Raw genomic sequence first — 27,491 nt, forward strand, 5'->3', positions numbered from 1 at the left:
GGACATTTCATGTTAAGTGGAATAATAAAATATATGGCCTTTTCTGTCTGACTTCTATCACTTATCAAAATGTTTTCAAGATTCATCCATGTTATAGCCTGAATCAGTACTTCATTCCTTCTTGTTGCTGAATGGTATTCCATTATAAGGATATGCCACATTTTATTTGTCCACTCATAAGCTGATGGACATTTGGATTGTTTCCACTGGTTTTTTTTTTTTTTCAATTTTTTGGCTGCAAAATGCAGCATATGGGATCTTATTTCTCCAACCAGGAGTTGAATGGTGCCCCCTGCTTTAGAAGCATGAAGTCTTAAGCACTGGACTGCCAGGGAAGTCCCTGTTTCCAGTTTGGGACTTATGAATAGTGTTGCTATGAACATTTGTAAACATGTGTGTTCAAATCTCTTGGCTATATACCTGAGTGGAATTGCTGGGTTAAATGGTAACTCTATGCTCAAACTTTTGAGGAACTGTCAAACTGTTTTCTAACATGGTTGCACCATTTTATGATCCCAACAGCAATGGATGAGAGTTCCAGTTTTTCCACACTCTTACCAATATTTGTTATTTGCTATTTAAAAATTTTTGCCATCCTATTGGGTAGGAGGGCTTCCACTGTGGCTCAGCTGGCAAAGAATCCGCCTGCAATGAGGGATGCCTGGGTTCGATGCCTGGGTTGGGAAGATCTCCTGGAGAAGGGAACGGCTACCCACTCCAGTATTCTGGCCTGGAGAATTCCACAGACTGTATAGTCCATGGAGTCAAAAAGAGTTGGACACTACTGAGAGACTTTTACTTCACTTCACTTCATTGGGTAGGAAGTGGTATCTCTTTGTGGTTTTGACTCGCATTTTCCTAATGACTAATGCTGTTGAGCATCTTTTCATATGCTTATTGGCTATTTGTATATCTTCTCTGAGAATTGTCTTTTCAGATGTTTTGCCCATTTAAAAACTGGATTATTATTAAAAAAAAAAACTGGATTATTTATCTTTGCATTGTTTATTTGTTAAAGTTACTTATATATTTTGGATGTGAGTCCCTCATCATTTATAATTTGCAAAGATTTTCTCCCATTCTGTGAGTTGTCTTTTAGCTTTCTTGATAGTGTCCTTTGAAAAGCAGAAAGGTTTTTAATTTTGATAGAGTCTCATTTATCTCTTTTTTCTTTGGTTGCTGTGTTCTTGGTATCAGATCTAACAGTTCGTTACCTAATCCAAAATGACAAAGATTCACTACTTCTATATTTTCTTCTAAGATTTTTGTAATTTTAGCTTTTAAACTTAGGTGTCTGACTCACTTTTAGTCAATATTTGCATATTGTGTGAGATAGGAGTCCAAATTCTTTTTTTCTTTTTTTTTTTTTTTTGCGTATGGAGAGCTGATTGTTTCAGCAATTGCATGCCCCCTGTTGATTCTGCACAAAGGCACCACCTGGACTGATGGTGAGCCTCTTCAGGTCTTTGATTAAAAAAGATGACAGTCCAGAGCAAGTGGGAATGGGTGACAATCTGTGGAGCAACAACAGAATGAAACCAGGACCTCAGGGGACAGGATTAGAAAGGGAGGGTAGAGAGAAACTGCAATATGGAGACTTCTTAATGTCTGTAAGTGGAGATGTGGGCCCCAATGGAAGGATGACCTGAATGGATTAGTCAGGTAACATTTGGGGATCCTTAGGACCTGGGGTATTTTTCTGATTGGCCAAGGGAACTTGGTAATGGGGCAAACCTGTGTTTCCTTCAGGCATGTGGGGATTAAGGATAGGGTTACATACATAGACATAGAAAATAAACTAATGGTTCCCAAAGGGGAAGTGGGGGAGGAATAAATTAGCAGTTTGGGATTAACATATACACACTACTATATATAAAATAGATAATAAAGATCTACTGTATGGCACAGGACACTATACTCAATATTTTCTAATAATCTATAAGGGAAAAGAATCTGAAAATATATATATATATATAACTGATTCTGCTGTGTACCTAAAACTACACAACATTGTAAATCAACTATGCTTCAGTAAAAAAAGTGGTTGGAGGGGCTTCCCTGGTTGTCCATCAGCCAAGACTCTACACTTGTAGTGCAAGGGGCCCAGGTTTGATCCCTGGCTAGGAAACTAGATTCCACATGCTGCAACTAAGAGTTGACCTGCCATAACTGTAAAAAAAAAAAAAAAATCCTGCACACCAAAACTAAAGATCCCAAGTGTAGCAACTAAGACCCAATGCAGCCAAATAAATTCATAATCAAAATATTTTTAAATAAATAAAAACCAAATGGTTAAAGACATATATTTCACTGAAAAAACCTACCTAAAATAAATAAAATATAAAACAGGGAGGGATAGAGAACCAGTGAAGTTGCTCAGTTGTGTCCTAATCTTTGCGATCCCACGGACTGTAGCCTACTAGGCTCTTCCATCCATGGAATTTTCCAGGCAAGAGTACTGGAGCGGGTTGCCATTTTCTTCTCCATGGGATCTTCCCGACCCAGGGATTGAACCTGGGTCTCCTGCATTGCAGGCAGATGCTTTACCATCTGAGCTACCAGGGTGAAATCAATATTCTTAATTAACTTTGTGAATGATGTTGTTACTTATAAAAATATTTTCATATCTGACATTTATCCAGTTATTTATACTTTAAAAGTATGCCATCTAGATATCTAATCATGACCCTAAGTCATGTAATCTCTCAAACTCTATAAGCCTTAAAATTCTGACTTGGTGTATTTTAACTGTGTTGAAAGACACAATTTTTAAAAATAACATTTTCAACCAAGTTGAACATGTTCATGAATCTAATTTTTTACTATGAATTTAATCTGTGTATCACGGGGCTCTCCAAGCATATGTTTTCTGATGAGTTTTCACAGTCATCTATAAATATATTTACAGTTATGGTTCTATATCTAGTGAATGAATCACTCAGTGAGGATGATCGCTGCAGAAATAATGTCTGACACACAAAGACAACACATAAATATTTGTTGATGGAATGATTCAACAGAAAGATAAGTAATATAACTGAAATCACTGTCTTGCAGTTAAAAAAGCAAAAAACAAGAATAAAGATGATGAGCAAGGGTAGCAGAGGAAAGAGCACAAGAGCGAGTGAGCAATTAGAGGGCAGGAGATGAAGGCTTGACTAATTCCCATCCCGTGACTGATGATCACTCAGCTCTCTGCCTGGGGGACACTGGAGCTTTGTCTTTCTTATAATCCTAGACAAGAATAACAATGCCTGCCAACAAGTTAACCAATAACCATTCAACAGAGAATAAATCTGTACATAAAAGCATATAAGACATTTTGAATGGAAGATTCTGAAATAAGCTATCGTGCTCATGACCATTAAAAACACAACAAAGAGCTCTCCAAGTCCCATTGTGTGGATGAATAATTTAGACCTTATCCAATGGTAAGAACCTATTTAACCCAAAAGTAGGTACTGTTTAAGTCCTCTCCGGACCCCAGAGTTGTATTTCAGCTTAAACCCGCAGCTTTTTTTTTTTTTAATTTAAATTTCCGATGCAGGAAGTGGATGCTGAGCACTGATTAAGTGGGCCAAAAAAATACGGTTATAGGGAACAGAAAAATGACTTTTACTGTTTTCATTTGTTATACAGATTTACAGTCATTATAATTTTTACTATTATGAAATACTGCTTGTCTCATACATGGATTTTTTTTTTAGTACAAGGCCTTCTTTAGGGACAAAAGTCCCTACTACAATATATGGAAAAAAATATCTGCTCTGTAATAGGGTACTTTATGTTCAATTTCTAAGAGCAGAATATGGCAAAATATATCTGGATAATTCAAATCAAAAGAAAAAAATTAATTGGGACTCAATTTAGACAATTGCTTCGGTTCTTTTAGTTAGTAAATGGATTACAGCTGCAGGTGTGTGTGCTCAGTCACTCAGTCATGTTCAACTCTTTGCAATCCCATGGACTGTAGCCTTCCAGGCTCCTCTGTCCATGGGATTTTCCAGGCAAGAATACTGTGGAGTGGGTTGCCGTTTCCTGACACTATTTCTTAATTATGTTGCAGTGTTTGAAAAGTGTGTTAGTTACTCAGTCAAGTCCAACTCGTTGTGAGCCCATGGACTGTACCCTGCCAAGCTCTCTCTGTCCATGGAATTCTTCAGGCAAGAATACTGAAGTGGGTGGACATTCTCTTCTCCACATGATCTCAACCGAGGGATCAAACCCAGGTCTCCTGCATTACAGGCAGATTCTTTCACCATATTAGCCACCAGGGAAGCCCTCCAGTGTTCGTATGCTTAGTCACTCAGTCGTGTCCAACTATTTGTGACCCCATGGACTGTAACTCACCAGGCTCCACTGTCCATGGGGATTCTCTAGGCAAGAATACTGGAGTGGGTTGCCATGCCCTTCTCCAGGGAACCTTCCTAACCCAGGGATCGAACCCAGGTCTCTCACATTTCAGGCAGATTCCTTACCATCTGAGCCACTGGGGAAGCCAGTGTTTAGTACCAGCTGGAAATGTAGGAAAGATAAGGCAGATCATCTTTAGGGGAATTTAAATGCTTAAATCCATGATTCTCAATATGCATGAAAGTCAGCTAAGAAGCATGAGATAATTTTAGATTCCCAAGTCTCACCCCCAGAGGTTTCAAGTTGAGAATTCTAGGAGGTGATCTAGGAAAATGCACCTAATAAACAGGCCAGTTGAATCTACTGCAAGTGGTCTTAGGCCACATCCTGAGAAACTCTGGGCTTTAAGAGAATGTGAATACTTACAGAGCCTACGAACCACAGGCAGAAAGCAGGAGAGATCCACTCTCTGGCATGGATTCCACAGTCAATCCACATGGCATTTTTGGCCCTTTGTTCTTTTTTAGAAACCTGCTCAGAGAAAACCAAAAAACAATTAAGAAGAAGCTTTAGGATAATAACGTCCTGAATAATAATAGGGCTTCGATTTCATCTTTATAGCAAATCTATGAAATATACCCTATTCCCTTCATTCCTTGGAGAATTCCTGATTTAAAATTCTTTTTATTCCTAAACAAATACCCGATGATACCAGAGCTACACGAGAAATTGCAGAAGTAGAGAGCAAAGAACTAGTGCTTCAGGCCATATGTTCACACTCCAGTTAGAATGAAACGGGCATGTGCTGGGTGGGCAGCTTTCTGTGGGAAGTGGGCACAAAGAAAGGCTTGGGAGAGGGGAGTCAGTGGTGCCCAAGACAACCCTGGTCTCCCTCACCATTGTCCTAGGGCGCACACTTTTAATGTGTAGATTATTTCCTTATTTCACACAAAAATAAACACACATCTAACTTGACATCAATTTATTATCAACAGGTCTGCGGACAGAGACCTTGCTCTGATTTACCATCTAGGGTACTAGTGTAAGCTGCCAACTTTCTGGAATAAGAACTACCAACTTTTCTTCAATGATAGTCTTTGATGACTTTAGAAGAATTCTCACAAACACCTCTATACAAAATGAATCATCACTCATCTACTTTTAAATATTACACAATTTTAGAGTATGGAGGGAAGGGAGAAGACTGTTGCAAAATCAAAGAGGTATGTGGGATTGGAATTCCAAAGCCTGAAAAAGAGAGGGTTCCATTTTTAAATTGCCATCTATACCGCTCAGGGAGTTTTCTTCTTAACAAACCCGAAGTTACTGATGTCCAACAAGAAGGCAAGTGAGGAAAGCTTTGGCCACAAAGGATAGAATTGTACAAAGAGAATTACCCAACTGATTTAATCTCCTCAACTTAAAAGAAAATCCTGAGCTGTTTTGACTAGTTGCTTTATTCGACCTTCTGTTTAACTGTGCTGCGCACATTCTGTTGGTACCCATTCCGACTTAGGAACCCTAGGGACTCACATGATGTGCACATCCTTGATTGAGCTTGGAACTAAAGCTTGCAAGAAGCATGGTTTTCCAACATGTACATCAGGTCCCAGAAACACAAGTTCCAAAGAGTACAACAGGGCAAAAAGTAAATGTCAGAGGTGGGTATGCCATGATTACATGGATCCAGTCTAGTAGACTAACTCAGCTACCAAGAGAACCCAATGTTGCCTAGGGTCTGACTTGAGTTTGTACTGCAAGCTCTTGTCAGAACAGGTTAAAACCCAGAAATTCTGACTCCAAATCTTATCTTTGGACAATCAAAGAGCCTCACCTATCACAGTTTAGACCATGTGAGGAAACTATATATGAATGAAATTTTACTAAATCAAATGTATTTTTCCAATGATAAATTTTTGCAGACCTTGTTCTTATTTTTTTTTCTTTTTAGGAGAAAGAGTGGTTTTAAAAACAACAGAACTGCAGAATTAGAAATGAGCAGGCAGGAATCAGTTTGGTTTCATGGTTCCCAATATTCTTCCTGTGGCCCAATTCACTGACTTTACTAAGGCCAGTTTGTTCAACTGAGAATAAATAACCAAACAGATGGTGACTGAAGTAGAAGCTGTCATATCAGCCCTACTGCCAAGAATCCCAGCATTGCTCTGGTTCCTATTCTTTCCTAGTTCCTGTTGTTCAACTCCTTTGGTTCTAAAAACTATATTAATGTCAATGTTTATTCAATAACAGACCCCTTTCCTTCTTTTGGCCTAAGTCAGTCAGTCAGGGGTGGTGCTGGTGGTGGTGGTTGTGGTGGTATAAATAAGAGGATTTGAAAGATAATCCAGACCACTCTCCTCATTTTATGAAGGTAGGCATTGGAACCTTGAAAGGTTAAGTGACTTATCTATGTCACAGAATTGATTTTAAAACTGAGGTTACTACTCTTAGATCAACACTGGAGTAAAGGAAATTCGAAGGTAATCACCAATCACTAAAGATCTGGATATTCAAGTTGAGGATCATTGGTAATACACATATTTCCAGAACTCAAAAAAAAAAAAAAAATCCAAGTAATAACAATCACCACTGGAGAATTAATACCTCCCCAAAGTTGAAAAATCAATGACTCTTCCCATAACATACCTTTAAAACATAAAGTGGGTACTTCTCGTATGAGGATCCAATGTGGATTTTTTCAACCATATCAGGATACCGCTCAGTCATAACTTCTATCCAAGAATAGATCTATCAAAGCAGAAACCAGTGGTCACAGAGCAAGTTCAAAGTATTTCCCTGACAAAGGAAACAGACAAATTCTTCCAGGAAGGGTTATCCCTCTAGAAAAAATTCTGTGGAGATAATGAGGAACTAAAACACTTGAGGCAGAGTGTTTCTTCTGCTGCTTAGGAAAATCAATAATATTAAAGTTTTGAGAAGTATCAGGTTTTGGGAAAGTGGAAATGTACTAAGAAACTTATGACAAAGTAGGAAAAGATCATCTTTAAAGCATAGCTCCTTAAGTAATTTTTAAAGGCTGATCATGTTGAATCCTCACCTCTGTGTATAAAATCCTATTTACCATTCAAGAGTTCATTTTTATATGAGATTTTTTAAAAATATTCATTTTTCAAGAGTAACCTAAGGAAGCCCCAGGCACTGTCTTTGCACAGGATATATATAGCTGCCTTTGTTTCCCACTGGAGACTTGTGGACTCACAACAAGGGCTATGAAATGATGAGAAGCAAAGGGGAGAACAATCTGGAGGAAAAAAGAATGTCTTCTATCCAGGGAAGGAGTTTGATTCTAAAACTCTCTCCTAGGCAGAAGTCTAGTGGTTTGTGATGCTGACAAGATTATAGTAGAAGGAGAAAAAGAAATAAATTCTAGGCCTGACTTTAGGCTAGCCTCCACTTCAAAGCAGGTGTTGAGTGGTGGAGCCTGGTCATGTTTTAAAGTAGACCAACTTCTCAGGGGCCATTTTAAAATGTTTACACCTTTGGTAATGGGAATAACCAACCCTTGGCCTCATTTCTAGGAAACGTGCTGAAGGTAATTTCAAATAGCAGTCCTAGCTGACGGGAACAGGAGCACCATTTATCCTTGGGTCTTCTTGCAGGAGCGTAACTAGGGCGAGTGGTATGTGTGATGGGTTGTCCTGTGCCAGGAACTAAGATGCTCCTGAAAGGTCTGCCTGCTGCCAAGTACCAACGCTGTCAGTGTCTGCAGTGTTGAAAATTTAACCGTCAGAGATTTCCTCTGTTTACTGTGCTACTCCTCTAAGGCATGCATACATCTAAGAGGAGTGCTCCATCCAACTATTTTGTGTTACAGCATTGACAGTTCGGTAGATTTCCTCCAACAAGGGAGGGTGTGCTGTATTAATTATAGTAAGGTAGCTTTACAGAAAACTTTAAATCTCATCTGCAATAATCAAGGTTACATCCTTTGAATAATGCTCTTCTTTTGCCATTTGTTTTAAGACGTGTTTTTTGGTCATTTGTTTTTCTCCCCTACTGTAGCTTACTTAAAACTTCCTAGTGAGAGTCAATGACAAAAGAAACCCCTTTTGCTCTCCAAGTGAACATGAATGCGGCCTGAAGAGCAGTGCTGAAGGGGAAGAAAGGCAGAATTTGGGGGAGCAAGGTTGCTGCAGTTGCTACAAACCTCTTGGAAAAGATTCAGGATGGGAGGGATGAAGATGTCCAAACTGTTTTCTGAAATGTCATTGTGATGAAATGAATTGTGTTCCCCCTCAAATGCATATATTAATCCCCAGTACCTTAGAATGTGACTGTATTTGAAGACAGGACCTTTAAAACAGTAATTAAGTTGCACTGAAGTGTCAGTGTGGGCCCTAATCTAACCCGACTGGGGTTCTCATAAGTGGAGACTAGAATGGACAGCGAGGCTTCAGGGATGTACGCACACTAAGAAAAGGCCATGTGAGGGGGTGGCCATCTACAAGTCAAGGAGAGATGTCTCAGAACAAGCCAGCTTTGCTGACACCTTGTTCTTGGACTTCCAACCTCCAGAACTGTGAGAGAATAAATTTCTGCTGTCTAAGCCACTCAGTAAATGGCACTTTGTTACGACAGACTATAGCTCAGATGGTAAAGAATCTGCCTGCAATGCAGGAGACCCAGGTTCAATCCCTGGGTCAAGAAGTTGCCTTGGAGAAGAGAATGACAACCCACTCCAGTACTCTTGCCTAAAGAAGCCCATGGACAGAGGAGTCTGGCGGGCTACAGTCCATGGGGCTGCAAAGAGTCGAACATGACTGAGTGGCTAACACTACTGCAACTATGGCTAACTAATACTATTTTCCTCCCATGTCTTTCCAACTCTTTCCTTGGGAGAGGGTGAGGAAAAAAATAACCTCTTTGAACAAAATATTTAAAATATAACAAAACAAATTCTTTTTAAATGTTCATATCCTTTATTTATTTATTTAGGCTGCACTACACAGCTTGTGGGATCTTAATTCCCTGACCAGGGATTGAACCTGGGCCCTTGGCACTGGACGCAAGGAATCCTAACCACTGGTCTGCCAGGGAAAACCCAGAAACATATTTTAAATACTTCTGTTTAAGGCACCTCATTCTTCCCACCAAACCCAATGCAGCAGTGACACTGTCACCTTCTCCATTTGTAAATACTGCCTACCCAACCTCTCAACTCCAGGCCTCGAGTTTACTCATGCAGGGCTGATGTAGGCAGCTGGATGGAGATAGTCTAGATGGAATAGACAAAGTCAAGGTAGGAGAGAAAAGGACAGGGCTGAAATGTTAAGATCCCCATCTACCAGCCAGGCATATCGGTTCTAGAAGCACGCTGATCTCTGGTTTGAAAGAAAGTGTTAGTCACTCAGCCATGTCTGACTCTTTGCAACCCCATGGACTGCAGCCTGACAGCTCCTCTGTCTCTGGAATTCTCCAGGCAAGAATACTGGAGTGGGTAGCCATTCCCTTCTCCAGGGGATCTTCCCGACCCAGGGATCGAACCCAGTTCTCCTGCATTGAAGGCAGATTCTTTACCATCTGTGCCACTAGGAAAGACTGAGTTCTGATTTAACAAACTGGAAAGGAACAGATGTGTTTGAAGATTAAATAGAAAATTGATGCTTATTATTTAAGTGTTAGATGTCTCAAAAATACGGATATGGTTCTTAACAGTTTCTGGGCACCTAGCCAAAAGTGATTAAAAAAAAAAAACTTCTATTAAGGAATATAGCAGTACTCCTATGAAAGAATAAAAGGTATCAAGGGATTTGTACTACTTGGAGAATATTAGATTGAAAAGAAAGGGCTCCAAGGGGTTTACCCTTTAAGGGAACAAATATGGGGAATTGGCCCTTAGAATATGATGTGAAAGCTTATTGAGGTCAACTGAATATTTGTATCAAGCTTAGGTTTCCTCTAGGAAAATTAGAACCTGTAAGTACTAAGAGGAAAAAAAAAAACCCAATTTCTTAAATATTAAAATACAGGCATCATCATAATCATTACTATTACTATTATTAAATAGGTTCCTTCTAAAGGGAATAAAATACACTTAAACACTTTACTGTGTCCTAAATATAAGTGAATAAATTCTTTTAATTCAGTGAGATAATGTGGCAATTATTCAGTAAGAGTTCATTTAGGATAATCGTCGGACTGCTATTTTTTTGGTGGCAGTTTCAATAAAAAGGTCCTATTTTTTAATTTCCTGTTGTTCCTTAGAATGCAATGTTACTCCTGACAGTCAGAGATATTCTTAGCTATAGATAAATAGCCTGCTTAGAGGGGCAAAGTCCAAAATATGATACAGTCTTTCCAGGCAAGATGTCTACAAAAGGAGCAATTACCTCTGTATAATCAATCTAATAGTGATTTTTTTTCACCCTCTTCCACCAATTTTGATCCTCTAATAATTTCCCATGGCTGAAATGGCAAAGCTCATTCAATGAAAACAAGAATTTCGGAGAGAAACGTGACAGCTTACCTCATTTAGTGAGTGGTACTGTTCGTAGTAGGAGTAGGACGCCCGGGGGCTGATGGTGTCATTGGAAGTCTGCTGCCGGATAAGATCTTCCACATTTTCCAACAGGACTCTGGGTGATGAAACAAGAGTATGAGCTGGTTTCCAAGCAGGGCTCTGCTTTTCCCTTGTGGCCCATCGCAGACACAACAGGCAAGTGTTGGGGGGAAAGTTACTAAGAAAACTAGCAAGCTCAAGGTGAAAACACCACTAACATGATGAGCTGAAATTAACAAGCCCTCTGCATAGAGCCACATGCGCACTGGAGAGACAGTGGCTTCTGTAGGGTATGTTTTCAGGGCCTTCAAAACCTGACCCTTTCTCCAACATTACCAACATCTCTTGATTGTGTCTTATTAGTGCCTTTTAAATGAACACAGGAATAAGGAAGGTATGGGAAAGTGATCTCATTTAATTTCTCTTGCAAGGGGTCACACAGTTAACTTAGGCACAAACATTTTAACTAAGACAAAATTGGGCCATTCTGTCACCTGGGATGAACCAGAAAAAGTTAGCTACCATTCTAATAAAGCTGTTTTTTACTTTTATTTGGAGTTAGTTGCTCAGTCATGTCCAACTCTTTGTGACCCCATGGACTGTAGCCCACCACGCTCCTCTGTCCATGGAATTCTCCAGGCAAGAATAGGGGAGTGTGTAGCCATTTCCTTCTCCCAGGGCTTCCTTGGTGGCTCAGACTTTTATTTAGACCAACAGGTAAAAGCCAAGGCTTTATCATCAGACAGTTCTGAGTTAGAGTCCTAGATGTGCCACATTCTAGCTGGTTGACCTTGAGAAATTCCTTTGTAAACCTGAAAATTTTTTCTTACACACAGTGAGGATAGTATCTACCTCACAGGGTTTAATAAGGGTTAAAAGATACAGCATATAGAAAAGCTCAGCACCTTTCCTGAAAGGCATCAAATACTAATAACCTGTTATTATAATAATCATACTGTATTATTCAAAGATTGCCTGGCATCCAGGAAGTGCTAGGGTGGCAGGAAAACACTGATGCTTGGGTAATGGATATGAAAGGAGATACGGACAGGAGACTCTAAAAGGAAGAAGGCATGGACCCTGAACAGAAATCATACCTAATGCATATTTTAGTTTAGGGCCAGACATTCCGGAATGCTCACTGACCTCCTGAAGCAAAATTCCCTTTAGCAGCTGCTTTTTTAAGCGATATCACAAAGCCTAGTAAAGTGAATGACATTTTGCTTCCTAAATCCAGGAAGAGAGTAGAGGAATTTTAAGAAGGAACTGGGAGAAATCATAAGAGGCTCCACAGATCACTGAGTCTAACAATCCATTTCTGACAAGGGACCAAGGTCTTGAGCAGTAAACCACTTGTTTGAGGTCATGGAGCCAGGCTCTTGGGCTTCATCACAAGTCCATTCCAGAGCTTTCCATGTGGCATGTTTAATGTAAGTATTCATTTTTCTAGGAAGCAATGATACCATCCACTAGTAAATGCATTGTGTGGTGTGTGTGTGTGTGTGTGTGTGTGTGTGTGTGTGTGTGTGTGTATGCACAGTTGCTGGGTCATGTCCAACTCTTTGTGCCCCCACGGACTGTAGTCCATCAGGCCCCTCTGTCCATGGAATTTTCCAGGCAAGAATACTGGAGTGGGGTGCCATTTCCTGATTCAGGGGATCTTCCTGATCCAGCAATCAAATCTGAGTCTCTTGCATTGGCAGGTGAATTCTTTACCACTGTGCCACCTGGGAAGCCCCAAATGCATCAGAGTTGCTTATAATGTTTGTGTATGCTCAGTTGCTAGTCATGTCTGACTGTTTGTGACTCCATGGACTGTAGCCCACCAGGCTCCTCAGTCCATGGAATTTTCCAGGCAAGAATTCTGGAGCAGGTTTCCATGTCCTAGTGCTTATCATAGTTACTCAAGAATTACGCCTACCTGAATGGAATTCCGCTCGCATTTAAATGGACTTTCACATTGCTTACATCAGATGCATTCACAAAAAAATGGACTTCGTATTGCTTCACAATATATTCAGCTATTACTGGCTGCCAGAGAATAATCTGTAGTTTCAAGAAGAAAAATTGATAAAACAAAGACAGTTTTTCACATGGTTCTCATCTGTAGCTAACGCCATAAAAGAGTATCTATAACAGAAATGAAAAAATAATTTCTGGTCACTGGTCCACTCACAGTCACCAATCCCATTCACATATGTGGTAGTTAAACATTTATTCTGTAGGGGGCTTGTTTTATTCTGAAACCGCAGTGGCTAATGAGGGCCTGGGCTTTACTAGGTATTCAATAAATATCTGCTGAGGCAATGAACGGATGAATGAACGCATGAATATTTACAGTCCAACTGTAGGACTGGAGGTGTATGTCAGATGTTTAAAGAGAAATGAAAGTTGGTCTGGAAAGAAAGTTGATTAATGGTGCTTTTCTTTAATAAAAATCCCATACCCTTGATTCTAACATCACATTGGTGTTTCTTTCCTTTAATCTAATTGTGGTCTTTGGCCAAAACCTTCCCATAATATTTACAGTTTTTTGTTTTTTTTTTTCTGGCTTTACTGTGCTTTTTCAAAGCACTTTCACACCCATTGCTTATGATCTTTTTACTAACTCTTTGCCATAATCTAGGCAGGAGTTATTATTTTGATTGTTCAGATGAAGAAATTAAGGCTCGAAGCTAAGCTGTCTAAAAATCACACGCCAAGCAGTGACCAAACAAACCCTAAATCCTGAATCTGTGATGCTTCCTCTGGCAGGAGGTCCTCTGTCTGCAGTGTAGAGGCTGTGGAGACATAGCAGGCTGCTCTTCTGATGGGAAACGCAGAGTTCTCTGACCCTGTATGCTGCCGTCCCTCTTGATCCCCTACAGGCTGAGGTTCAGTGGCTCCAGGGCTGCAGCCAGTCAATGATGGTGCGCTGCAGGCATATCATCGCAGGCCCATTCCTGCCAGATTAGGGTTTCCTCTTGCCGTTGACTTTGTCTTAAGGACTTACATCGTCCAGTCAAACTTTCCTCAGGATTGTCCTGCAGTCTAGAAGTTGTCCAGACATGATCCTCCTTTCTGCACAGTGGCGGCTGCTCAATGGTCTGTGGGTGCTCCCCTCCACCTCCAACTCCTTCTTCATCCTTCACAAGCAGACCCGTTAACAAGTCTCTTATATCTCTAATCTTCTCAGAAAACCTTAGCCCAATAACCATGGAGCCAGCGATCTTTTTATCATGATATTTTGTAACTCTTAACAGTTTTCTACATTCAGGGGAGTTCAGTCCCAGGCATGAAAATGTTAGCCAGTTTTCTTTTGTGTTTTTATGCTTACACTTTAGTTAAGCTTTTAAAACAAACATCTATTCAGTTCAGTTCAGATCAGTTGCTCAGTCATGTCCGACTCTTTGTGACCCCATGGACACATGGGGCATACCAGGCCTCCTTGTCCATCACCAACCCCTGGAGTTCACCCAAACTCATGTCCATTGAGTCGGTGATGCCATCCAACCATCTCATCCTCTGTTGTCCCCTTCTCCTCCTACCCTTAATCTTTCCCAGCATCAGGATCTTTTTAAATGAGTCAGCTCTTCCCATCAGGTAGCCAAAGTATTGGAGTTTCAGCTTCAGCATCAGTCCTTCCAGTGAACACCCAAGACTGATCTCCTTTAGGATGGACTGGTTGGATATCCTTGCAGTCCAGGGGACTCTCAAGAGTCTTCTCCATCACCATGGTTCAAAAGCATCAATTCTTGGGCGCTCAGCTTTCTTCACAGTCCAACTTTCACATCCATACATGACCACTGGAAAAATCATAGCCTTGACTAGATGGACCTTTGCTGACAAAGTAATATCTCTGCTTTTTAATATGCTGTCTAGGTTGGTCATAACTTTCCTTCCAAGGAGTAAGCGTCTTTTAATTTCAGGGCTGCAGTCACCCTCTGTAGTGATTTTGGAGCCCAAGAAAATAAAGTCTGACACTGTTTCCACTGTTTCCCCATCTACTTGCCTTGAAGTGATGCGACTGGATGCCATGATCTTAGTTTTCTGAATGTTGAGCTTTAAGCCAACTTTTTCACTCTCCCCTTTCACTTTCATCAAGAGGCTCTTTAGTTCTTCTTCACTTTCTGCCATAAGGATGGTGTTATCTGCATATCTGAGGTTATTGATATTTCTACTGGCAATCTTGATTCCAGCTTGTGTTCTTCCAGCCCAGCATTTCTCATGATGTACTCTGCATATAATTACAAAATCAGTTGACAATATACAGCCTTGATGTACTCCTTTTCCTGTTTGGAACCAATCTGTTGTTCTATGTCCAGTTCTAACTGTTGCTTCCTGACCTGCATACAGGTTTCTCAAGAGACAGTTCAAGTGGTCTGGTATTCCCATCTCTTTCAGAATTCTCCACAGTTTATTGTGATCCCCACAGTCAAAGGCTTTGGCATAGTCAATAAAGCAGAAATAGATGTTTTTCTGGAACTCTCTTGCTTTTTTGACAATCCAGCAGATGTTGGCAATTTGATCTCTGGTTCCTCTGCCTTTTCCCAGCTTGAACATCTGGAAGTTCATGGTTCATGTATCGCTAAAGCCTGGCTTGGAGAACTTTGAGCATTACTTTACTAGCGTGTGAGATGAGTGCATTTGTGCAGTAGTTTGAGCATTCTTTGACATTGCCTTTCTTTGGGATTGGAATGAAAACTGACCTTTTCCAGTCCTGTGGCCACTGCTGAGTTTTCCAAATTGGCTGGCATATTGAGTGCAGCACTTTCACAGCATCATCCTTTAGGATTTGAAATAGCTCAACTGGAATTCCATCACCCTTACTAGCTTTGTTCATAGTGATGTTTCCTAAGGCCCACTTGACTTCACATTCCAGGATGTCTGGCTCTAGGTCAGTGATCATACCATTGTGATTATCTGGGTCGTGAAGATCTTTTTTGTACAATTCTTCTGTGTATTCTTGCCACCTCTTCTTGATATCTTCTGCTTCTGTCAGGTCCATACCATTTCTGTCCTTTATTGAGCCCATCTTTCCATGAAATGTTCCCTTGGTATCTCTAATTTTCTTGAAGAGATCTCTAGTCTTTCCCATTCTATTGTTTTCTTCTATTTCTTTGCATTGGTCGCTGAGGAAGTCTTTCTTATCTCTCCTTGCTATTCTTTGGAAATCTGCATTCAGATGCATATAGCTTTCCTTTTCTCCTTTGCTTTTCACTTCTCTTGTTTTCACAGCTATTTGTAAGGCCTCCTCAGACAGCCATTTTGCCTTTTTGCATTTTTTTTTTCTTGGGGATGGTCTTGATTCCTGCCTCCTGTATAATGTCATGAACCTCTGTCCATAGTTCTTCAGGCACTCTATCAGATCTAGTCCCTTAAAACTATTTCTGACTTCCACTGTATAGTCATAAGGGATTTGATTTAGGTCATACCTGAATGGTCTAGTGGTTTTCCCTACTTTCTTCAATTTAAGTCTGAATTTGGCCATAAGGAACTCATGATCCGAGTCACAGTCAGCTCCTGGTCTTGTTTTTGCTGACTGTATAGAGCTTCTCAACCTTTGGCTGCAAAGGATATAATCAATATGATCTTGGTGTCGACCATCTGGTGATGTCCACGTGTAGAGTCTTCTCTTGTGTTGTTGGAAGAGGGTGTTTGCTATAACATCTATTGGACTTCTGTTATTGTAGCATCTTTGTAAGTTTGCACTTTCAATCACAAGTCACTATTATTTTAACTGTTTGAAAAGTTAATAGCACAAATGAAGAAAGTGTTATTTGGGGAATCAAGTGATTAGGGGAAAGAAGAGAAAATTACAAGAAGAGGGGAATATACCAACTATATACAAGTCAGATAACACATAGGCGAGAACATGGCACATCATTCTTTCATAAAACTTAATATGAAGATATGAAATATGAAGATGAAAGATGGAGAAATTACCTTGTATGTTGTAGTAACATTCTGCAGAATTTGAACTTGCCTGGAGGTTCTAGGAAGAGCACATAAAACCTGGCCCCTATGAGAAAAACACAGACAGGATTTTGATGTTAAGTAAAAAGTGAAAATAAGATAAATTATACAGGGAAGGGCTTCTAGGTAATTATGAAAAGGAAACAAAATATGGAAATAAAAGAGGATCTCACCATAGATTTTTAAATAACCTAGATTTTGCTTCACTCTAGATAGAGAAATAGGAACCAAGTTTACCCTTCCTTCTACCTGAAAACTAATATATATGTGTGCATACATATACACACATATATAAAACAATGCACTCAAGAAATTGAACATATGCAACATGATGAAACACAGTATCCTGTATTGGGTCCTGGAACAGAACAGTGAAAAAAATGGTTAAATCTAAATAAAGCCTGCAGTTAGTTAATAGTAGAGTACCCATGTTGGTTTCCAAGTTTTGACAAATAATAGCATGATGATATGAAAAGCTAACATTAGGTGAAACTTGGTGCAGTATATATAAAAACTCTCTAATATCTTTGCAACTTTTCTGTAAATCTAAAAATATTTCAGATAAAATTTTAATTAAAAATTGAAACAAAACCATGTACCAAGAACTCTAGAAGCTCAAAAAATTATGATAACTTCTGCTTGTCACTATTAGGAAAGGCTTCATGAAAGAAGCAACTGGGTAAGTAAGCTGTGGAAAGGCAGGCTGGCAGAAGACAAAAGGGCATTGTTGTGGAGATGGAAAGATGTTTATTTTTGCCAAGCGTAGGATTTAGGTGTTTAGGGCAAGAGAACAATGGTAGCCAAACAGAAGTGAGTTTGGACACTTACCTTCATTCTCCCCTAGAGAAGTTTTCCAATGCACACTGAAATATTTAGCTTTTATCTTGTAGGGAATTAGGAGCTAGGAAACTGACACCATGTGCCATGTGATTGTAAGAATAACTTTGACAACAGGGTGGAGGATGGTTTATTTTGAAAAGCCTGATTAAAAGATTCTAAATTCTAGAAATAAATCTATGGAGACTTGATTATCAAAAGAGATAAAGAGGAGCTCACAAAAGCAATACATTCAGAGGTTTTGTGTCAATTATTGGTACAATTTAAGCATAAAATCTTCAACCAGTGTTAAGGGTATATGTCCAAGGATATGTGTTGCAGGATGATTCATAGTATCAGTAACTGGGAACCACATATATGAGTGCTCAGTCATGTCCAACCCTTTGAGACCCCATTAACTGTAGCCCACTGGTTCCTCTGTCCATGGAATTTTCCAGGCAAGAATACTGAAGTGGGTTGCCGTTTTCTACTTGAGGGGAATCTTATCGACCCAGGGATTGAACCTGCGTCTCTTGAGTCTTCTGCTTTGGCAGGTGGATTCTTTACTACTTGTGCCACCTGGGAAGCCCAGAAACCACACTCGACTTCGCATTCCAGGATGTCTGGCTCTAGGTGAGTGATCACACCATCGTGATTATCTGGGTCATGAAGATCGTTTTTGTACAGTTCTTCTGTGTATTCCTGACACCTCTTCTTGATATCTTCTGCTTCTGTAAGGTCCATACTATTTCTGTCCTTTATCGAGCCCATCTTTCCATGAAATGTTCCCTTGGTATCTCTAATTTTCTTGAAGAGATCTCTAGTCTTTCCCATTCTGTTGTTTTCCTCTATTTCTTTGCATTGATCACCGAGGAAGGCTGTGTTTTTAATCTCTCTTTGTTATTCTTTGGAACTCTGCATTCAGATGGGAATAATCTTTCCTTTTCTCCATTGCTTTCCGCTTCTCTTGTTTTCACAGCTATTTGTAAGGCCTCCTCAGACAGCCATTTTGCCTTTTTGCATTTCTTTTCCATGAGGATGGTCTTAATCCCTCTCTCCTGTACAATGTCATGAACCTCCACCCATAGTTCATCAGGTACTCTGTCTATCAGATCAAGTCCCTTAAATCTATTTCTCACTTCCACTGTATAGTCATAAGGGATTTGATTTAGGTCATCCCCGAATGGTTTAGTGGTTTTCCCTACTTTCTTCAATTTAAGTCTGAATTTGGCCATAAGGAATTAATGATCTGAGTCACAGTCAGCTCCCGGTCTTCTTTTTGCCGACTGTAAAGAGCCTCTCCACCTTTGGTTGCAAAGAATATAACCAATCTGATTTTGGAGAAGGGAACTCCAATATTCTGGCTTGGAGAATTCCATGGACTGTACAGTTCACTGGGTAGCAAAGTGTCGGACACGACTTTTTGAGCGACTTTCACTTTCACATAAATGTATAGAGAAATGCATGAAAGAACAATCACCAAAATGTGATATCTTCTCAGGGTGAGGAAATTTCCGTGTCTTTCTTCCTAACTGTATACTTTTCCGTATTGTTTACTTCTTTAACCAAAGAGAACTCTTTATTATTTAATCAAGGGGAAATTACATAAAATAAGTTACTCTGGCTGTGAAAAAAACACCACCAAGCTTCTTAACAATGCTGGTGGCCCTCTCACAAGCACATTCGTTATTGTTTTCAAATGTCTTTGGCTCATCACTGGAACAGAGTTATTGGTGACTTTCCTAGCCTTCCACAGTGCTTTTATTATGGGATATCCTTCCCTAGGAATTTTTTTAGTATTTATTTATTTGGCTGCACGGAGTCTTTGCTGCAGCACATGGGATCTTCAGCCGTCATTGCAGCATGCCAGATCTTTAGCTGTGGCACGTGGAATCTAGTTTCCTGACCAGGGATGGAATCCGGGCCCCCTTACATTGGGAACACTGAGTCCTAGCCTCTGGACCACCAGGCAAGTCCCATGCCCTAGGAATATTTTGATCCCCCTTTTCAACATCTGCCACAATAGTTCTGACATTCCTGGTTCACTTAGAACAGGCCATTATTGTCTCCAAGCATCCAAGAGTCATCCTGGTGGTGGTTAACAGCACCTCCCAAGGCTCTAACTAGAATGTCAAATCTAGTATCATGGGCAAGCACACCCCTTTAGGGGCAGAGATCTTTTTGCTTATTAACACACTCAGCACTTGGACACTCGGATTCTGTCATGACTTAACCCTAGGTATTAGTTTGGAGACCAGTGTGGGGAGGTGGGAGTAGATTCTGAAGGCTGATGGTCAGAGATGACGCTGCAGAGGGAGGTCCTGAGAGCAACGGGGGTGATGAGATGGCTTTGCTTTAAAGCCAGGTGGCAGTCCTTAGCCTGCTGTGACACTCTGGGCACAATTATTATAATAAGCAGCAAGGTCAGAGCGGTACCCAGAGGGACATGACCCTCAGAAAACTGTAGTTACGAGAACACAGAGCTCTTAGGGCCAAGATAGACGGCAACCAACAAAGGTATTGGTCAATTTTTACAGTCAAAAGAAGTGAGGGATGGATGAGAGTGGCTAAGGACAGTTGTCCCAGTCAAAACCCTCAATCCATTGTCCAGGTCCCAGTCCTGGGCCACTTCTTAGCCCAGGATCTCTTGCCTGAGGGAGGAGTCAGGTCCCCACAAAGAAAGACCCTGCCGCAGTAGAGAGAAGGTGCTTCCTCAGTTCTTTTTGAAAGAAAGCTATGGCTGTTTACTCAGGTCACTCTGCCCACTGCCCACTGGGGAAAGAGGAATACTCAAGCATGCGGAGGTGGGGTGTTTTTTTTTTTTTTCTTTTCTTTTCTTTTCTTATTGGAGTCTACTTGCTTTCCAATACTGTGTTAATTTCTCCTGTACATCAAAGTGAACCAGCTATTATGTACACATATACCCCCTCTTTTTTTGGCTTTCCTTTCCATGTAGGTCACCAGAGAGCACCGAATACAGTTCCCTGTGTTACACAGTGGGTTCTCATTAGAACAACAGTCCCTACATCTTTACGGTTGATGTCTTTAAGAATCTGCCCTGAAGGCACAGCTGAAGCCCTTGTTAAGAGTGCATCACAGTCCAATTCCTCCTCGGCTCATTTCTCCTTCCTTTATTCCTCCACACATGCTGCTCCTGAGATTCCATTCCAGTAAATTCCCTACATGCTAATCTCTTATCTCAGAGTCTGCTTCCTGGGGAAACTAACCCACAGCAGTACAAATGCATACTGTGTGGGATAAAACATGAAAAATTGCTATACGAATGGTATCAATGCTCTGCTATAAGAATGTAACATCAGAAGTTACTTTTGTCTGGGGCAGTCAGAAGATGGAGACATTCTGAGCTGGACTTTTGAAATAGGTAGGCTCTGACTGGTGAATGGGCAGTGAACGGCCTAACACTAAGACAGGTGGAGTTTTGGTGAGTGAACTGGAGATGAGATGGTGTCAAGTGCTGATGCGAAGTGGAAAACAAAATCAGAGCTCAAGGAATGGCGTGTGACCCAGGTGGGCAGGAATATGGGGCTTACTTTGGGATATACCAGGAAATACAGCCAGGATAAATGGGCAGCCTAGGACCTGATCATTGAAGGTCTTAAATCCTGGGTACCATTTTGGAAGTTTGAACAAAAAAGTGACCAACTCAAAGATTTTTTTTGAAGTGAAGTATAAAGAAGTGGGCTTCCCTTGTGGCTCAGGTGGTAAAGAATCCACCTGCAACGCTGGAGGCCTGGGTTCAATTCCCAGGTTGGGAAGATACCCTGGAGAAGGGAACGGCTACCCACTCCAGTATTCTGGCCTGGAGAATTTCATGGACTGTATAGTCCATGGGGTCACAAAGAGTGACATGACTGAGCGACTTTCACTTTCACTTTCATAAAAAAGTGGGGATATGTCCTGAGGAAAAAGGACAAAGGTGGAGGCACAAGCCTCTCAGACTTCAGAAAATACTATATGAAAAGATGAAAAGACACCCTACCGACCAGGAGAAAATACAGGAAACAATGCAACAGGACAAGGGGTTAATTTATAAAACATACAAACATCTCATACAGCTTGATATAAAAAAACCCAAACAACCCAATCAAGTGGGCAGAAGACCTAAATAGACACTTCTCCAAAGGAGACATACAGATGGCCAACAGGCACAAGAAAAAGCACTCATGCGAAATAAAATTAATTTTTTATGGCAGGACAAGAAAAATTTAAACATAAAAATTTTCTCTGTTCTTTGGCCTCCTCTCTCCCCAGTACTTTTCATCTGAATTACCACCCAATCAGGAGACATCTTGTCTAAAGAGCAACATACTCCTAGCATCAGTAAGACAACTCCTTAAAAGATAACACTCCTTCTTGATCTTGTAAGGGTCACAGTGATGCTTAGATCTGGATTTTGTTAACTGTCAATAATATGTCATTTAATAGTCAACGCTCTGTCTCAAAAGAAACTTACATTGAATATAACCATGCCTTGACTTCTAACAGGTGAACCATCCTCCAAGCTCTCTGAGATGCTCTTCCTAGGTTATAATACTTAATGTGGCTCAAATAAAATTTTTTGTTTCTTTCTTAGATCAAAGAGATTAATTTTTCTTCAACACTCAGCATTGCTCATTATTAGAAAAATACAAATCAAAACTACAATGAGTTATCACCTCATACCTGTCAGATGACTCTCATGGTTAAGTCTATAAATAAATGCTGGAGAAGGTATGGAGAAAAGGGAACCCTTCTGCCCTCTTGGTGGGAATGTAACTTGGTGCAGCCATGAAGAAAATAGTATGGAAGTTCTTTTACAAACTAAAAATAGAGTTATTATATGATTCAAGATTCCCACTCCTAAGCATATAACCGGAAAAGATGAAAACTCTAATTTGAGAAGAGATATATGTAGTACAATGTTCATAGCAGCACTAAGCTAAGATATGGACGCAACCTAAGTGTCCATCACCAGATGACTGGATAAAGAATACGTGATACACACACACACACACACACACACACACACACACACTGGCTTCCCACCCTGGTGGCTCAGCAGTAAAGAATCTGCCTGCCAATGCAGGAGACACAGGAGATGTGGGTTCAATCCCTGGGTTGGGAAGATTCCCCTGGAGGAAGAAATGGCAACCCACTCCAGTATCCTTGCCTGGGAGATCCCATGGACGGAGGAGCCTGGTGGGCTACAGTCTATGCAGTCTCAGAGAGTCCAACACGACTTAGCGACTAAACAACAAACAACATACACACACAATGGAATATTACTCAGTTATACAGAAAGAATGAAATATTGCCATTTACACCAACATGGATTGACACAGAGATTATCATACTGAGGGAAATAAGTCAGACAGGGAATATGATATCATTTATATGTAGAATCTAAAAAATAATGCAAATGAATTTATTTGCAAAACAGAAACAGCCTCACAGACAAAAAACAAACCAGGTTAGCAAAGGGGAAAGGTTGGGAGGAGGGATAAATTAGGGGCAGGGAATAAACAGACACACAACAGATAAACAAGGATCTAGCGCACAGCGTAGAGAACTATATTCAATGTCTTCTCATAACCTATAAACAAGGAATCTGAAAAATACGTACTGTATCATACACCCAAAATTAACACAATATTGTAAAATCAACTGTACTTCAATTAAAAACAGGATGTGGGGTTTGTATAATTAAATCATTATACTTTTAGAATTTACTTCTAAATTTTAAAATGAAACTCCTGACAAGTTAACCTAACAATGAAATACAACGCCTTACAAAGCAACGAGCTCTTCATTATTCAACTAGAGGTTGAGTTGCAGTTCCCCGTAAAGGAAATTTTGTGTTGACTAGAAGATAAGATGCTTGGGCATTTTTTAAATGTGTTAAGGGACAAGAAAGTACTAAAATGAGTCAACAGAAGGAAAAAGAAAAAATGTGGAGGAGTACAATGATGGGGGTATAAATTTACCATTAATATGTAACACCATTCCATTAACATGTAATTCCCATAATACCACTAATAAAATAATACGTCCAAGTTCCAATTGTGGTGAGCTGGACTCTTCCTGGCTCCAGTTTGACCAAAGGGCAATGCAGCGGAATCAAATAACGAGACGAGGTCAGTCAGATGGTATGTCACCCAGGCCCCAGGCACAGAAGCTGGTCTTAAACTGGACAGGCTAGCTGGGTTTTGTCAACAGGACGCTAGGAAGTCCCACAACAAAACCAGACTGAACAGGCTAGATCCTAGATAGAGGGCAAAATAGGCTAAAGGTTTTCCTGGCCTTGATTTCTCTCTGAGTTTGTTTCACAAGTGCTGGACTTCGGCAGAAGTGCTATGCAGCTGCATTTTGAGACATACAAGGGTCAACCACTCCCAGCTAGCTCTGATTTGAGCACAAGAACATGCCCATGCAGATAAAACCTGGACGTGTCCTGGAGTTAACTTTGCTTCATCACCGTGCTTAGATCTCTGCTGGAGGAGGGTCTTTGTACTCTGCTGGCACAATTCTTGCTGGGTTCAAAGGAGCGTATTAGACTGCACGTGGGCTGGCCCTGGAATTCTCCACCCAGGGAATTCTCTGCCCACTCCCTTGAGCCCTAATGACCCGGCTGCCTCTTAACCCTTAAATTCCTGTACTGTCCTCCCTCCAGAGAGAAAGTGCCTTTGGAGTTTGAGTTCTCCTTCTCCATCCTCTGACCATTGGATAAAGGCCTGTCTTGCTTGCATCAAACTCGGGTTCATCCTTGGCAACAGGAACCAGAGCAGGAAAGAGCTTCCTGACCCAGGCCCCAAGATGGGGGCCTTTCCTCTCATTTAGTAACGAGATCACCTTATGTAGAGCCTTCCATTTTTTAAAATCCACGTCCTGGCTCCGTGCCCCCTTTCTTAGAGACCAGGAAAAGTAGTCAGAGCGGAGAGAGGGGGAGGATTTGTGAAAATAGTTCTGTCAACTACAAATTGGCACTTGCCAAGGGTGCTTGCCGTCTACTTCTATAAGCATGAAATCAGGTGCTGCTGACCTTCAACCCCCTAAAGGGAGTTCAGACTGGATAGCAGAAATGAGGCAAACTGTCAGAGCAGATCTTCAGATAGTTAGATGTTCTCCAGACCTGATTTAAGGGCCCAGTTGTTGTATCTCCTCATATCTAAAAAAGCATCAGAACCTTTCACGGTGACAACTGCTCCTCATGACTAGCAAAGGCTTCACAAAACCAGCAGAAATCTTCTGGAAAAATAGGTGCCTGATTGCACGTATTCCCACTTCACCAAAAATCACAGATATACTGAACTCCCCCCCCACCCCCACCCCAGCTCTTTGGAGCAGTTTCTCAGAGCTCTCTGAGGGGCTGTCTCCTGGGCTACGGTCCTCATTGTGCCCCCAAAAAAACTCAACTCGAAACTCTCACATTGTACATTTATTTTTAAGTTGACATTCTTTGCAAGAAGTTGCTGTGATTGTCTCTCAATTCCCACTCTCCCAAAGGGATGAAGTTTGGGGGTGTTACTTCCTTCAATTCAGCCTAGTGGGGAGAAGGATGGGCCAGCCCTCAAGTTTACAGACAGAATGACTGGTGCCTGAGGAAGCTAAACCTGCAAAGGCTGGCCTCCAGCCGTCTATGCATGCGTGCTCAGTCAGTTCAATCACGTCCTACTCTTTTCAACCCCATGGATCGTAGCCCTCCAGGCTGCTCTGTCCATGGGATTCTCCAGGTAAGAATATTGGAGTGGGTTGCCATGCCCTCCTCCAGGGGATCTTCCCAACCCAGGGATCAAACCCACATCTCCTGCATCTCCTGCACTGCAGGTGGATTCTTTACTGCTGAGCCAAAAGGGTCTAGGTTGGTAAATAAAATCCAAAGAAAAACCACTTCATGGGATGCAGTTATTGCTCAGATGCCATCCAATAGTGCCACCTAAAGGAGTGGTGAGATCTTACAGTGGCAAGAATCTGGAGGTAAAAGTGAGATTCTTAGAATTGAAGATGGAGTCACAACTGACTAGAAACAGGTAACTGTATCCTGTAGAGGGTGATACAATTAACATCACCATGCGAAGTTATCAGAGCTCAAAATTAATCAAGGGTTCATTATATAACTTAGGATTATTGTTCTCATTCACATTTTGCTATGTTAGGTTTTTGTTCCAACTTTGTGTTCCTTGTGGCTCAGACTGTAAAGAAGCTACCTGCCAACAAAGGTCCGTCTAGTCAAGCTATGGTTTTTCCAGTAGTCATCTATGGATATGAGAGTTGGACTATAAAGAAAGCTGAGTGCCGAAGAATTGATGCTTTTGAACTGTGGTGTTGGAGAAGACTCTTGAGAGTCCCTTGGACTGCAAGGAGATGCAACCAGTCCATCCTTAAGGAAATCAGTCCTGAATATTCATTGGAAGGACTGATGCTAAAGCTGAAACTCCAATATTTTGGCCACCTGATGCAAAGAACTGACTCCTTGGAAAAGACCCTGATGCTGGGAAAGATTGAAGGCAGGAGGAGAAGGGGATAACAGAGGATGAGATGGTTGGATGGCATCACCAACTCAATGGACATGACTTTGAGCAAGCTCTGGGAGCTGGTGATGGACAGGGAGGCCTGGCGTGCTGCAGTCCATGAGGTCGCAAAGAGTCAGATAGGACAGAGCGACTGAATTGAACTGAACTGAACTGCTGAGTCCCCTCTAAGAATATGATTGTGCTCCTCAAGGTCTGTCCTGTGTATGGTTTACAGGGACGGTTCACACTTGCCATAGCTCTGAAAGATTGTTTTGTAATTTAAAAAGCTGGTGAGATGCCTCTGAACAACGGAACATAGCCCAAGGCTGCAATTTTGTTTTCTGCATTATAGCATTTTAAAGCTGCTAGTGCCCTGTTCTCTAAGATGAAAATAATATATCAGTGGGAGCTAAGTGAAAGAGAACAAGCTGGTCTCCAGGTGGCAGATAGTATATGAAGTCAACAGAAGGAACACTTCCTCTGGTCTATTAATAATTCAAAAGCCCTCTATCCTCAACCCTTCTTCACTCTCCAATTCGTTTTCCTTCTTTTCTTCCTACTTCTTTTCATTTCCTCTTTCCAAATAAATAGCCTCAGCTGACTGGCTGCACTTAGGTAATCAGAACACAATGCAGTTAATGACTGTTTACAGATTCTTGCTAGTATTTTATTTTTACCCTTTATAGTGTTTGGCCTTTAAAAGCAAGTGAATATGGAGACTGTTTTTTTTTTTTTGGCTGCCTTTCTCTTTGGCATATGGTATTTATGCCTTTAAAACTTTTTTTGTTTCAGTTCCAGAGCATTTCGCTGATGAGATTTATCAAAATGCACCTACAAATCAGCCACTGAGAGATTGCCTGAACACTAAGCATTATTAGGAAAATGATCATGCCAAGAAAATGATAACAAAGAGCAGGTTTAGGAAATAGCCAGACCCCTAGCTCTTTTTAGGAGGGGTATATATTTTACCCCCAGAAATAATTCATTCAAGTCTGTCACCCTGAATAAAATTAGATTTTTCTTTTAGCTTCAGTAATAGACAATTCCTGGAAGAGTGATGCTCAGAAACATTTGGTAAAAAAATTATTTTTACTCAGAATCAAGATTTGTGATTTTATTTCTAGTGGAGGAATGGGACCTGAGAATCAGATATGCATCTGCCTACAAAGCTGCAGTTCCTCCCTCCCCCAATACTTGGGGACCTGCATGGTAGGCACAAAATATTAAGTGTTGTCAATATAATATAATTTGATTAAGATATAGTCATAGTCTCTTCCCTCTTTTCAACCATAAATATCAGTCACACTCTTGAGAGTCCCTTGGACAGCAAGAAGATA

At 40.8% G+C, this 27,491-nt stretch overlaps 1 protein-coding gene across 1 annotated transcript in view; it reads right to left on the reverse strand.

The window, feature by feature from the left end:
* The window catches only part of CPB2 (carboxypeptidase B2), a 52,802-nt gene that overhangs the window by 21,709 nt on the left and 3,602 nt on the right, over nt 1-27,491 (reverse strand). The window contains exons 2-6 of the mRNA XM_043477853.1: nt 16,799-16,874; nt 12,795-12,919; nt 10,841-10,949; nt 7,000-7,101; nt 4,780-4,884 (exon numbers count right to left, since the gene is read on the reverse strand). Of these exons, the coding sequence (XP_043333788.1) occupies nt 4,780-4,884; nt 7,000-7,101; nt 10,841-10,949; nt 12,795-12,919; nt 16,799-16,874 (517 nt within the window). The remainder of the gene's footprint in view (nt 1-4,779; nt 4,885-6,999; nt 7,102-10,840; nt 10,950-12,794; nt 12,920-16,798; nt 16,875-27,491) is intronic.

Source organism: Cervus canadensis, chromosome 9, assembly GCF_019320065.1.
Source record: "Cervus canadensis isolate Bull #8, Minnesota chromosome 9, ASM1932006v1, whole genome shotgun sequence".
In the NCBI taxonomy this organism is placed as follows: Eukaryota; Metazoa; Chordata; class Mammalia; order Artiodactyla; family Cervidae; genus Cervus; species Cervus canadensis.